Source organism: Bison bison, unplaced genomic scaffold (assembly GCF_000754665.1).
Source record: "Bison bison bison isolate TAMUID 2011002044 unplaced genomic scaffold, Bison_UMD1.0 scf7180017851016, whole genome shotgun sequence".
NCBI lineage: Eukaryota > Metazoa > Chordata > Mammalia > Artiodactyla > Bovidae > Bison > Bison bison.
The window spans coordinates 390,891-403,621 of NW_011481589.1; the positions used below are offsets into that span (position 1 = coordinate 390,891).

At 36.0% G+C, this 12,731-nt stretch overlaps 1 protein-coding gene and 1 pseudogene across 2 annotated transcripts in view; one reads left to right on the forward strand and one right to left on the reverse strand.

The window, feature by feature from the left end:
- The window catches only part of EPS15 (epidermal growth factor receptor pathway substrate 15), a 140,142-nt gene that overhangs the window by 23,415 nt on the left and 103,996 nt on the right, over nucleotides 1–12,731 (reverse strand). For both annotated transcript variants that reach the window (XM_010849679.1, XM_010849689.1), the window contains exons 19-21: nucleotides 11,617–11,652; nucleotides 10,239–10,375; nucleotides 5,786–5,855 (exon numbers count right to left, since the gene is read on the reverse strand). In XM_010849679.1, the coding sequence (XP_010847981.1) occupies nucleotides 5,786–5,855; nucleotides 10,239–10,375; nucleotides 11,617–11,652 (243 nt within the window). The remainder of the gene's footprint in view (nucleotides 1–5,785; nucleotides 5,856–10,238; nucleotides 10,376–11,616; nucleotides 11,653–12,731) is intronic.
- LOC104995694 lies at nucleotides 296–3,235 on the forward strand (annotated as a pseudogene).

Genomic DNA, 12,731 nt, shown 5'->3' on the forward strand with positions numbered 1-12,731 from the left:
AGACTCTTGAGAGTCCCTTGGACTGCAAGGAGATCCAACCAGTCCATTCTGAAGGAAATCAGCCCTGGGATTTCTTTGGAAGGAATGATGCTAAAGTTGAAACTCCAGTACTTTGGCCACCTCATGCGAAGAGTTGACTCATTGGAAAAGACTCTGATGCTGGGAGGGATTGGGGGCAGGAGGAGAAGGGGACGACAGAAGATGAGATGGCTGGATGGCATCACTGACTCGATGGACATGAGTCTGAGTGAACTCCGGGAGTTGGTGATGGACAGGGAGGCCTGGCGTGCTGTGATTCATGGGGTTGCAAAGAGTCGGACACAACTGAGTGACTGAACTGAACTGAACTGAGGATGGGGAAAGCTTTTTGCTGCATTTACTGTGAAAATGAAGACCATTCTCAGCAGACTGTCAACATTCCAGAAAAAATTTTGACATTACTCTGAAAGGACAGACAGTTATTGTGAAGGGCCCAAGAGGTACCCTTCAATCACATCAATGTAGAACTCAGTCTCCTTGGAAAGAAAAGGAAGAGGCTCTGGGCTGACATATGGTGGGGAAACAGAAAGGAACTGGCAACTGTTCACAGGATCTGTAGTCAGAGCATGATCAAGGGTGTTATATTGGGCTTCTGTTACAAGATGAGGTCTGTGTATGTCCACTTCCCCATCAGCGTTGTTACTGAGGAGACTGGTTCTCTTGCTGAAATCTGAACTTTTCTGGGTGAAAACTATATTCAAAGGGTTCAGAAGAGGCCAGGGGCTGCTTGTTCAGTATGTCAAACCCAGAAAGATGAGATGATTCTTGAAGCAAACGATAATGAACTTGTGTCAAATTTGTCTGCTTTGATTCAGCAAGCCTCCACAGTTGAAGACAAGGATATCAGAAAAATTTTGGATGGTATCTATGTTTCTGAAAAAGGAACAGTTCAGCAGGCTGATGAATAAGATCTGAGTGGTCTAGCTGCAGAAACAGCAAGATGCCAGATGGTTCTATGGACTCAACTGTAATGTTTTTAAGAGGCAATAAAAAGTCTTTTGATTTGAGGGGGAAAAAAAGATGGGGAAAGATTCAAGAGAAGCAGGTTTGGGGAGGAAGATTAGGTGTTTGGTGTTAGACATGTTGTGTTAGACGTATCTATGAGATGTTTGAGTGGAGATGTCAATAGATAATTGGATACAGGTGTCTGGAGTTCATGGGAAAAAGTGTGGCTAGAGTTAGAAATCAACATGGAGAGAGTATGTAAAACCATAAAACCAGATGAGAACCCCAAGGAATACAGACAGAGAAGATAAGTTTAGAGTCTAAGACCTAGAGCAACATAAAGAAGTTGGGGAGAAGAGAAAGAATTAGAAAAGAGACAGAGAAGGAAGGACCAAAGAGGTTGGTGGAAAACTAGAGACATCATCTGAATGTGAGTCCATCTATTACTACTTCCTTAACCTTGTGAAATGGCTTCATCTCTCCGTTTCTTGGTTTTCCTTGTCTGTACAATAAACATAACAGCAATTTCCTCAGGTAGTTGCTCTGAGAATCAAACAAGATCAAATATGAGAAAATAGCACATGTAGTGCTGGAACTAACCAAGTGCTCAGTAAATGGTATCTATTACCATGATGATGATAACAACAAACCTTAGCCCACTTCCAGTCTACTATAGTCATTTACTCTACCACTTTACAGGAAATGAGCCAGGAACTGGAAATCAAAGAGAAGACCAACAGAGGCAACAGAAACCTACAGTGAGATCAATCTACCACCTTAGCCTTATTTAACCTGATTATTCCTCTATCTGTAAGTAAGCTTTATCAAAATGTCGGTTTTTCTTTGAACATGCACCATATGTCCTTCATCCATTCCTCACTCATGTTACTCTCTATGCTTTAACTACTCTTCCCATATCTACTTATGTAGGCCATTCTTTCAAGGCATACCACAAAGGCCATCTTCTGCTCTGAAATCATTCATGAGTTGCTCTAAAGGGAGGCCATCTCCCTTTTCTTTAAATGCTTGCAGTGTTAATGAATTCTCATGGCACTTACCATTCCTCAGTGTGGGCAATCAAGAGTTAATTAAAATGTATTAACCTTTCATTTTATTCTCTTAGGTTATCCTTTATCATATAATATCCCTATCAATACATTAATTCATCAGTTCAAAATTGAGACTCTAAAAGAGCACATGTATTTTAAAAAGATACAATTTGACCACTTTTGTTACAATAAGCCTTTCAGAAATCTTATTTGCTGTAGTTCTAAATTTTGGGTTAAATCCAAACCCAGCACTACATTAGATCTTTTTTTCTACATATCTGCTTTTTTACATTCTTTATTACTTATGTTGGATGTTAATCTTCAAGCTGAAAACAAAAAATGCACACTGTTAAATCTCATCTTGATATTTGCACAAGAAATTCAAATTGTGAAGGCATTTCTATACTAATCTTTCTCTACACTCATAATCCTCAATTTGTCACAATCAGCAAATTTCTACACTGAATAACTCACTGTATTTTCATCTGGAAAAATAAGGCATCCTATTTTTAGCATGATACTGAAGTATTTACATGTTTGAGTCTACTTCTAATTCCCTGCTCTTCTAGACAATAACTATTGAATAGAGAGAAAAAAACAGTTACTTAGTTGAAAAAGCTTTTAGACTCTACCAGACATAGGTTTGAATCTTGGCTTTATAGTTCAAATCTAATAAAACTGTAAATCTTGACCAAGTTACTTAATGTTCCTATCTTCACTTTCCTGACCTTTAAAATGGGAATATGGGATTTATTTGGTGGTTCAGTGGTTAAGACTCTGCACTTCCACTACAGGGGGTACTAGTGCAATCTTTGATCTGGGAAGTTCCACATGCCACAAGGTGCAGCCTAAATAAATAAATAAAAGTATGACATACTTGGGGTGTGTTAAAAGGCCAAGACTCTTTCATTATGAAAAATTCAAAACAGATAAAAATAAAAAGCTAGTATAATGAACCCTCATGTATTTATTGCCTAGCTTTAGTACTTAGCAACTTTATTTCCTAAACACATTTGTTTATTCACTCCACAAGATTATTTTGACACAAACCCCAATTTAATCACTTAATCTCTAAATCTGACATAATGTATCTCTAACATAAAGACTTGTTTAGTTTCTCTGGTTTTGGCCATGCTATGCAGCATGTGAGATCTTAGTTCCCTGACCAGGGACTGAACCTGTGCTCCTTGTAGTGGAAATGCAGTCTTAACCACTGCACTGACAGGGAACTCTGAAGACTGTTTTTTAAAAGACAAAACTAAAATAGCCATTTTCATATCATCTTAAAAAACAAAAAAATTTCTTAATGTCAATCTGTCAAATTTCTTTCATCTCATAAATCTTTTTTTAGTTGATTTATTCAAATCAAGTACAAGCAAGATCTACACATATTATTTATGTGATAGGCTCCTTAAATTTGTTTTTACTTTTAAGTTCCTTCCCCCTTCTCTTTTTTTTTTCCTATAATATTTTTGTTGGAAAAACATGGGAAATCCCAAGGGAGTTTTGCTAATATGGGAAGCCACTAATTTTTAAATTTAGGTCACGATCCATAAGAATCAATACTGACTTTGAAACTGCCAAGGAACACTGTCTTTTATAAAGCAAAAAAACATTTTTATTGGTTTTACTGACGTTTGCTAGAGTACATATTAAGCTCTTTAACACGAACAGTAAATGAGATAATAAATGATAAGAAAAGTGGAATACGTGTACACCCATGGAGGATTCATGTTGATGTGTGGCAAAACCAATACAATATTGTAAAGTAATTAGCCTCCAATTAAAATAAATAAATTAAAAAATAAATAAATAAAATACTTTAAAATATATATTAAAAAAAGGAAAGTGGAAAGTAATATACAAACACCATTGTTTTTATTGGTAGAACATAGGATATACTTAGGTTGGTGCAAAAGTAATTGGGATTTAATACTGTTGAAATTTGCCATTTGATATTGGAATACATTCTTAAATAAATGTGATTATGCTATATATCATTTTGATGTATATTTCCTGTTTTATGCTTTTTGCTAATAAATTTTACTTGCTGTTTATTTTAGATGCATTGCAGACTATGAAAATGATGTCAGACAAAAAGCAAATAAGAGCGATCTTCATATTTAAGTTCAAAAATGGGTCAAAGCAGCAGAAACGACTCACAAAATCAATGCATTTGGCCCAGAAACTGCTAATGAACATACAGTACACTGGTAGTTCAAGAAGTTTTACAAAGGAGACAAGAGCCCTGAAGGTGACAAGAAAAGTGGCCAGCCATGAGAAGTTGACAACAACCAACTGAGAGCAATTATTGAAGCTGATCATTTTACAACTACACAAGACGCTGCCCCAGAATTCAACGTTGACCATTCTACAGTCATTTGGTGTTTGAAGCAAATTGGAAAGGTGAAAAAGCTCAAGAAGCGAGTGCCTCAAGAACTGACCACAAATCAAAAATATCATCACCTTTAAGTGTTGTCTTCTCTTATTCTATGCAATAATGAATAATTTCTCAACCTGATTGTGAGGTGTGATGAAAAGCGGATTTTTATACAACAACCAGCAACAAATAGGTCAGTGGTTAGACAAAGCAGCTCCAAAGCACTTCCCAAAGCCAAACTTGCACCAAAAAAAGGGTCATGGTCACTGTTTGGTGGTCTGCTGGTGGTCTGATCCACTACAGCTTTCTGAATCACAGCGGAACCATTACATCTGAGAAGTATGCCCAGTAAATCGATGAGATGAATGGGAAACTGCAACACTTACAGCTGGCATTGGTCAATAAAAGGACCCAATTTCTTCTGAGACAACACCCAACCACACGTCACACAACCAACACTTCAAAAATTGAACAAATTGGGCAATGAAGTCTTGGCTTATCTGCCGTATTCACCTGACCTCTCACCAACTAATACTTCTTCAAGTATCTCAACAACTTTTTACAGGGAAAATGCTTCCACAACCAGCAAGATGCAGAAAATGTTTTCCAAAAGTCTGTCAAATCCTGAAGCACGGATTTTTATGCTTCAGGAATAAAATTTATTTCTCATTGGCAAAAATGTGTTGATTTTAATAGCTTCTATTTTGATTAATACAGATGTGTTTGATCCCATTACTGTTGTTGTTCAGTCGTTCATTTCTGTCTGACTCTTTGAGACCTCATGGACTGCAGCACACCAGGCTTCCCTGTCCTTCACCATCTCCCAGGGCTTGCTCAAACTCATGTCCATTGAGTCAGTGATGCCATCCAACCATCTTGTCCTCTGTTGCCCCTTCTCTTCCTGCCTTCAATCTTTCCCAGCATCAGGGTCTTTTCCAGTGAGTCAGCTCTTCGCATCAGGTGGCCAAAGTACTGGAGCTTCAGCTTCACCTTCAGTCCTTCCAATGAATATTCAGGGTGATTTCCTTTAGGATGGACTGTTTTGATCTCCTTGTATTCCAAAGGACTCGCAAGAGTCTTCTCCAACACCACAGTTCAAAAGCATTAATTCTTCAGCACTCAGCCTTCTTTAAGGTCCAACTCTCACATCCAAACATGACTCCTGGAAAAACCATAGCTTTGACCCTAGTTAAAATGATTTAAAATTCAGGGTCTGAAAGCACAATTACTTTTGTACCAATCTAATAACTATGCAATAATCTTAAAACCATAAGCAAGTAAATAGGAGAATATATTTGATAAAGACCAAAAAAAAAAAAAGAAATTGAAAGAAAGGGTGATGTTTACTGTTCAAAGAAAATTATCTCCTTACCTGAATCGCTTGCTGCAACAACAACTGTTCCACCAGGAGCAAAAGGATCATTGTGCTTTAACATTTCTACCTAAACAAATCACACACAGTCATGATTGAGAGAGGAAACTTTTCATAGCTGAAACTTTATTGCCGCACCAAAGAAAATATTCTTCACAAACTCTAAACTAATTAAGAAACACAAGGCATTAGGAACAAATGTCTACCCCTACTGATTTGCAATCTTATTGAAATGATTCATATCATTTTCTAATCTTTTACTGTAAAACATAACATACATTCAGAAAAATGTATGGAACATTATGAATCACTTAATAAAAGGTATCAAGTGAACATCTATGAAACTGCCAACATCTCAAAAGTCTTCATGTGCCTGCTCTAATCACAATCCCATCCCTCCCCTCTGTAAAGATTATTATTACCCTGGCATTGGTATCCATTTCTTTCCTTCATAATTTTGCTACTTGTTTAGATGCACACTATTCTTTAACTTTCATTCTGAAATAAATGTAGATTTCTAGAAGAGCTATAAAGATAACACAAGACCTTATATCCCCTTCACCCAACTTCCTCTAATGTTAATGTGTGTGTGTGAGAGAGAGAGAGAGAGAATGCTTTCTAAAAAAAAAATTCAGCCACTTTAAATAATAAGCCACGTAAAAAATCTGGAGCAAATGTTAAGTGTGAATGGCTACAAAGAGTGAGGACTTTGTAATGTTTTATAGAAGCCAGAGATTCTGACTACTGAACTATCTTCCTACTTCAGCTTGGTTTTAAATCACAGTCAAACAAAATGTATATCTAGGAAGATAACTGAACTTTCTGGCATCAGGTTCTTTTTAAGAGGCCAGCTAAAAGTCTTGGCATACAATTAGATAACAGGGGGACAAAAACAGTTTTGGAATATTTATCTCCTACTCTGACTCATGAGTATCAATGTCATCTGTATTACACAATCTACTTCTAATCATCAAGAACTTAGGTATTACAACTGAACTTCAAAGGATATTACAGAACTCAAGTAATACAGATGTAATGGATAAGAGAGAAACAATGCTCATTGAGACTTACAGTATATTCTCTTTTTATAAAACAGGATCCGTTAAAAAAAATTACTTGCAGAAAGAATAACTAGTGATGCTTTTAGAACGGAAAATTTTAACTGATGGTTAACTTACATTTTTATAAAATGAACACATTAGCTTATACTCTGATTATCTGCTAAATGAATAAACAGCAATCAAGGGGGAAAAAAAAATCAAGCTGGTCTGTATAGCAAAGTAACTCTCCATGGTTCCTAATACGATAATTAAAATACCAATGTGAGACAGTCACTGACATGATAACACAAGTCACCAACTATTAATGCTTCTCCCCCAACTGTGAGAGAAGGAAAAACTAACAGACCTGGTTTTAAACAGCTTGTAGTTTTATTTACCATCTCAGAGAGAGAGAGAGAGAAAAAGTAGGCCTATATGTGTGTCAGGTTTAATTCTATTCCTTTATCATACACTGTGCGTGAGTGCTAAGTAGCTTCAGTCGTGTCTGACTCTTCGTGACCCCATGGACTGTAACCTGCCAGGCTCCTCTGTCTACAGGATTCTCCAGACAGAGAACTGGAGATACTGGAGTGGGTTGCCACGCCCTCCTCCAGGGGATCTTCCTGACCAAGGGATCAAACCTGGGTCTCTTATGTCTCCTGCATTGGCAGGCAGGTTCTTTACCACTAGTGACTGTGCACTTACCCTAAAAGGGCACTGAGACAGCAAGAGGAACAGGATGGACTGTGCAGCCTACGAAGGAGCAAGCACCCACAAAACTCTCTTTATATTATGTTCAGTTTGGTAATTAGGCAATTTAATATACGAAAGTAATTTTCATGACTAAAATTCAGATGGTGTGATTTTATAATTAATGTTCCAAATCCTCCTATAAGGTCGCCTAACCTAATCTATCACTGAAATTCTCTCTTCTCTACATCAGCCATTCATTCCCTCCTTTCACAGTATGACTTAGCATGTAGCTACCATATGCTAGCTAGGACAGTAGAAAATGGCACTTGTTTTGGTTTGTTTTTTTAAAATTATGTCCCTCTGAGAACAGAGACCATCTTTGAAGGAACAAAAAAAGACTTGTGGGGAGAGATTCATATCTTATGGCATTAACAGAGGCCTATTTGAAAAGAAGAAAGATGACCAAAAGCAGGGGTTTGTAGTTAGGAAAAAATGAGTCTGAATCTTAGACTACAGTAGTGAGGACCTTAGATTTTGGTCAGATAGAGTCTGAATTTAGTTCTGTCACTTACTAACTTACTTACACATAATAACGTCTCATTTACTTTATCTTTAAAATGAGGATGATACATGAGCCTCATAGGATTATTGTGATGCTTAAATGAGGTAATACATGAAAAGAACTTAGCACCATACCTGGCACATAGAAGAGATTAGATAAATGTTTAACTATTATTATATTGCCAATTTGGTGTTTAGTTTACAGTTTTGAATGGAGAAATTAAGAGCTGTCAGCTAGGGCACTGCTGCTTTCAAAAACCGAAAGGGAACAAATTAGTAGAATGAATGGTAGAAAAATTTCACCAGGGGAGAGGAAAAGAAACATGCTTATTTTTAAATTAGGAAGAGTTGCTTTGGCCTCTTGCTTTTTAAACAATAAGAGTAGATAACAAGAGGCTACAATAAGGTGAGAGGGAAAGAACTCAGGTTGCAGGCAATTCGAGAAGAATTTGGCAAATGGGTCCACACTACAAACTGAGTGTTGTAGGAACACAGAGTATCCAGTAGCCTGTGGAAACCACAAATATTCAGTTACAGAGGCATTTGCTTAGTTTTACAACAGTGGAAAAAATCAGTTGCTGGCCAAGTAGTTCTTTACTGAATACAGTAAGGAAGCAATTCAGGAATACCAAAGTTTATTACCTTTAAAATAATCAATTACGCTTTTAAGGAAGTTCTCTTAATCTAAGAGTACTAAAAGACAAAATTTCTGCTTCACATGTCTGTCAACAACTGCTCCTTTATAGATCTGGTTTACTTACAGGTGTGAAATACCCTGTCTCAAAAAATAAGCTTTCAAATAAAAACTTAAAAAAACCAAACGAACAAGGAAAAAAAATTAAAAACCTCTCCAAAACCATTGATAATTATTGAAATTGGGCTATAGATACACAGAGGTTAAAATACTTCATTATGTTACTCTATTTTGCATGTGTTTAAATATCCTAATATAAAGATTTTGTTTTCAAAGCCTCCAGACTTGGTTGTCTGACCTTAGTTAATTTTTCTGAGTTCCAGTGTTCTTATTGTTAAAATAGGGACACCAACACCTACTTTGTAAGACTGACGTGAAGATTAGAAACTATGAATATAAAGCCCACAACAGTACTTGGATCATAGTGAGTGGTTATTAAATAGTAATTGTTGTACTATGTATATTATCAGGAGAGTCTGACATTTAGTGGGAATTAATACATCTTTATAAGAATAACACTCTAGATGTGTCCACAAAATAACAGAAATGATTTTTTTTTTAAATCAATGCTATTCTCTTTAAATTGATTTCATTATTTCAATAATGTATACCAAATATTTTCAAAATGCTTTACTGGCTTATGGATTTTTAATCATTTATTTTTTAAATCCCCAATGGGATAATATTTTGTCCTTTGAAGGGCAGACTTAGTATTTGGATGACATGAGTATTCGGATGACATGAGTATTCTGTCAATTTCAGTGGGTGCTCACAGTGTGAAATGCCAGTTTGAACCAAAAACTAGATAGGTTCGATAAGACTGAAATTTTTATATCGCCCATCAGAAGTAATCTGCAAGAGAATTCTTTCATCATTGTGTATTTCAAGAAACTCACTTAACTCATCTATTTGTAGACAGAATACAAAAGATCCACTGTATACTCATTTTCTTAAAGATAAAATACAGTAGGCCAGTAAGTCCTTTGCTTGTTATCTAAATGCCTTATATTGCCATGTGGAAGGACAGGATTTACAAGAAAGGTAAAGGTATGAGTCTCATTCCCAGGAGTTAGTGGCAGTTTGGCAAACAACTTTCTTGTCTAGAGTGAGTACTTACTGAATTATTTCTATCTTTCGGTTTTGAAAGATGACTCAAATAGTATATGATTTTACTATTGGTAAATTGCTTTTTTTTCCACATTTGTCTCTTTCCCTACCTCTTCTCTGACCATTAAACAGAAGTTAACATATATTTACTGATCACTGAACCAAAGTACAGGCAGGGCATGTGTACTAAATTTTTTGTAAGATATAGTTCCTACCCTCAAAAAATTTACTATCTAGCAATGAGTAATGATTTTGTTATTTCACCAGACAATAAACTGTCTGCTCTTATAAAAGAAAAAAAGAAACTCACTTAGAACATCTGTGGTCCATTTAACATTTTTTTAACCCTCCTACTCACCGATGTGTTATTGCTATTGCTGGCTTCACTGAAAGGATCAGTACTTGAAGTGGCAAAAGGATCAGTAGAAGACTGCTTGAAGAAGCAGTCAGATGCAAATGGATCTGACCCTTTGAAAGGATCACCACCAAATGGATCTAAAAAAAAACAACACAAATATGAGAGATTAAAAAATTATTACTCTAAATTTCCTGTCACCGATGACAACTGCCTTAATTAAAAGGCATTTTGACTCCTGTAGAGTCTAAGTCAGGTACTTTACTTATCTAGGTCATAAAACTGTATAGACAGTTACATCTAGTTAAGCAGTTTTAATTAACATTCTTTCCTACTTATTCATTATTCATCCAAAGCAAGTCAATAACTCCAACACTTATTACACAATGTTGCCTACATGCTAGGTTTAAATAATTTCCTCTAACCTGGTGATTCTAATTTTGGGGGTGGGGAAAGGATCACAGTTTTCTTTGTGGTTTTGATAAGAGTTTTTCACCTAATAAATTGATTTTTTAAATTAGCACATAATATCAAGTGATCCCATTTTTAAGATCCTTATTCTATGCTATTATAACTAAGAAGAAAGAAAAAAAGAACACATAGGAATGGTAAGTGAAAGTGTTAGTCGTTCAGTCATATCTGACTTTCTGCGACCCCATGGACTTCTGCCCACCAGGCTCCTCTGTCCGTGGGATTCTCCAGGCAAGAATACTGGAGTGGGTTGCCATTCCCTTCTCCACAAAGCTTCCTGACCTAGGGATCGAACCTGGGTCTCCTACATGGCAGGCAGATTCTTTACCATCTGAGCCACCAGGGAAGCAAAGAAACAACAAAAATTTCTAAATGCATTTCTCTCTCTGGGCTCAATGATAACAGCCAACTGTTTGGAATAGGTTTGGGAACCATAACTAAATGGCACACCAGATTTGTGAAAATCCCAGAGAAAGAATCTTAAAAAGTCTGACATAGTAATTATTTAAGATCTGTAATAGGATGTAATTGTAGGGGGGAAAAAAGTTCTAAACCCTATAGTAATGTAGATCATTTTATTTATCTAATCCTTGGCTAATAAGAAGTGTATTAAAAGCATCAAAGAATCATCTGATGTATTAAAAGCATCAAAGTATAGGCACTAATGTTATTTTTTATAAAGTATAGCTAACAGTTTACTAAGCAAATTCATAAGTATCTGTCACTTTTTCTCTGAAAATGCCAGGTACATACATCTTAGTGAGGCCTTAGGTCAATTTTAAAACTGAGTAAAAAGGAAGTGCATTCCTAAAACTACCTAACTGTGATCTCTCATTCATAAATATTAACATAAGCTTACAATTAAGAAGAATTAAATTAAAGCTAAGAAGGACTTCAATAAAACACTAACCAATTTTCCCAAAAGGATCATCCTTGAAAGGATCACCTGTGATAAAAGAAATATGCAGAAATCAAAATCACAGTATTTACTGCTGTGGCACATTACTTAAAGAGTAACTTCAAAACAAAAGCAAAGTTTGTTTCATTAACTCTCCCTCAAAGTAGGTAAGACAACGAATGCTGTCCACCTTTAGGAAATATTTAGAATACTAATAAGTATCACTATTTTAATAAGGGAAGAACATTAATACACCTCATAAAAGAGGCAAATTTGAATCAGAGCCAACTATACTTACCTCCTGACCACAAGGTCAGATTACATGGAGGGGAAAACACAGGCTTGAGGACAAGAATTTTACTAACAAAATGTCTACTTTTCACAGGATTACTGGATGGGTATTGCCATCAACACTTCAGAAACAAATACCAGGCTTCACTGAAGTTAAAAAAAAAAAAAGTGCTTAAAGAATTGAAGGGTCTAGAAATAAATCCTTACACATTTATCATCATTTGATTTTTGACAAGAGTGCTAAGACAATTCAATGGGGGAAAGAATAGTCTTTTCAACAAATGATGCTGGGACAACTGGATATCCACCTGCAAGAGAATAAAGTTGGACCCCTATCTCACACCATGAAATCAAAAGCACAAGAGAAAACATAAATAAATAAATAAGACTGCATCAAAATTAAGACAACATTGAACACAAGAATATAGGTGCAAATCATATGTTTGACAAGGGACTTATATTCAGAATATGTAAAGAACGCCTACAAATCAATAATTAAAAGACAAACAACCGATTTTAAACAGGGCAAATGATTAGAATAAACATTCTCCAAAGAAGATATAAGGATCCTGGAATGTGAAGTCAAGTGGGCCTTAGGAAGCATCACTATGAACAAAGCTAGTGGGAGTGATGGAATTCCGGTTGAGCTATTTCAAATCCTGAAAGATGACGCTGTGAAAGTGCTGCACTCAATATGCCAGCAAATATGGAAAACTCAGCAGTGGCCACAGGACTGGAAAAGGTCAGTTTTTATTTCAATCCCAAAGAAAGGCAATGCCAAAAAATGCTCAAACTACCGCACAATTGCGCTCATCTCACACGCTAGTAAAGTAACT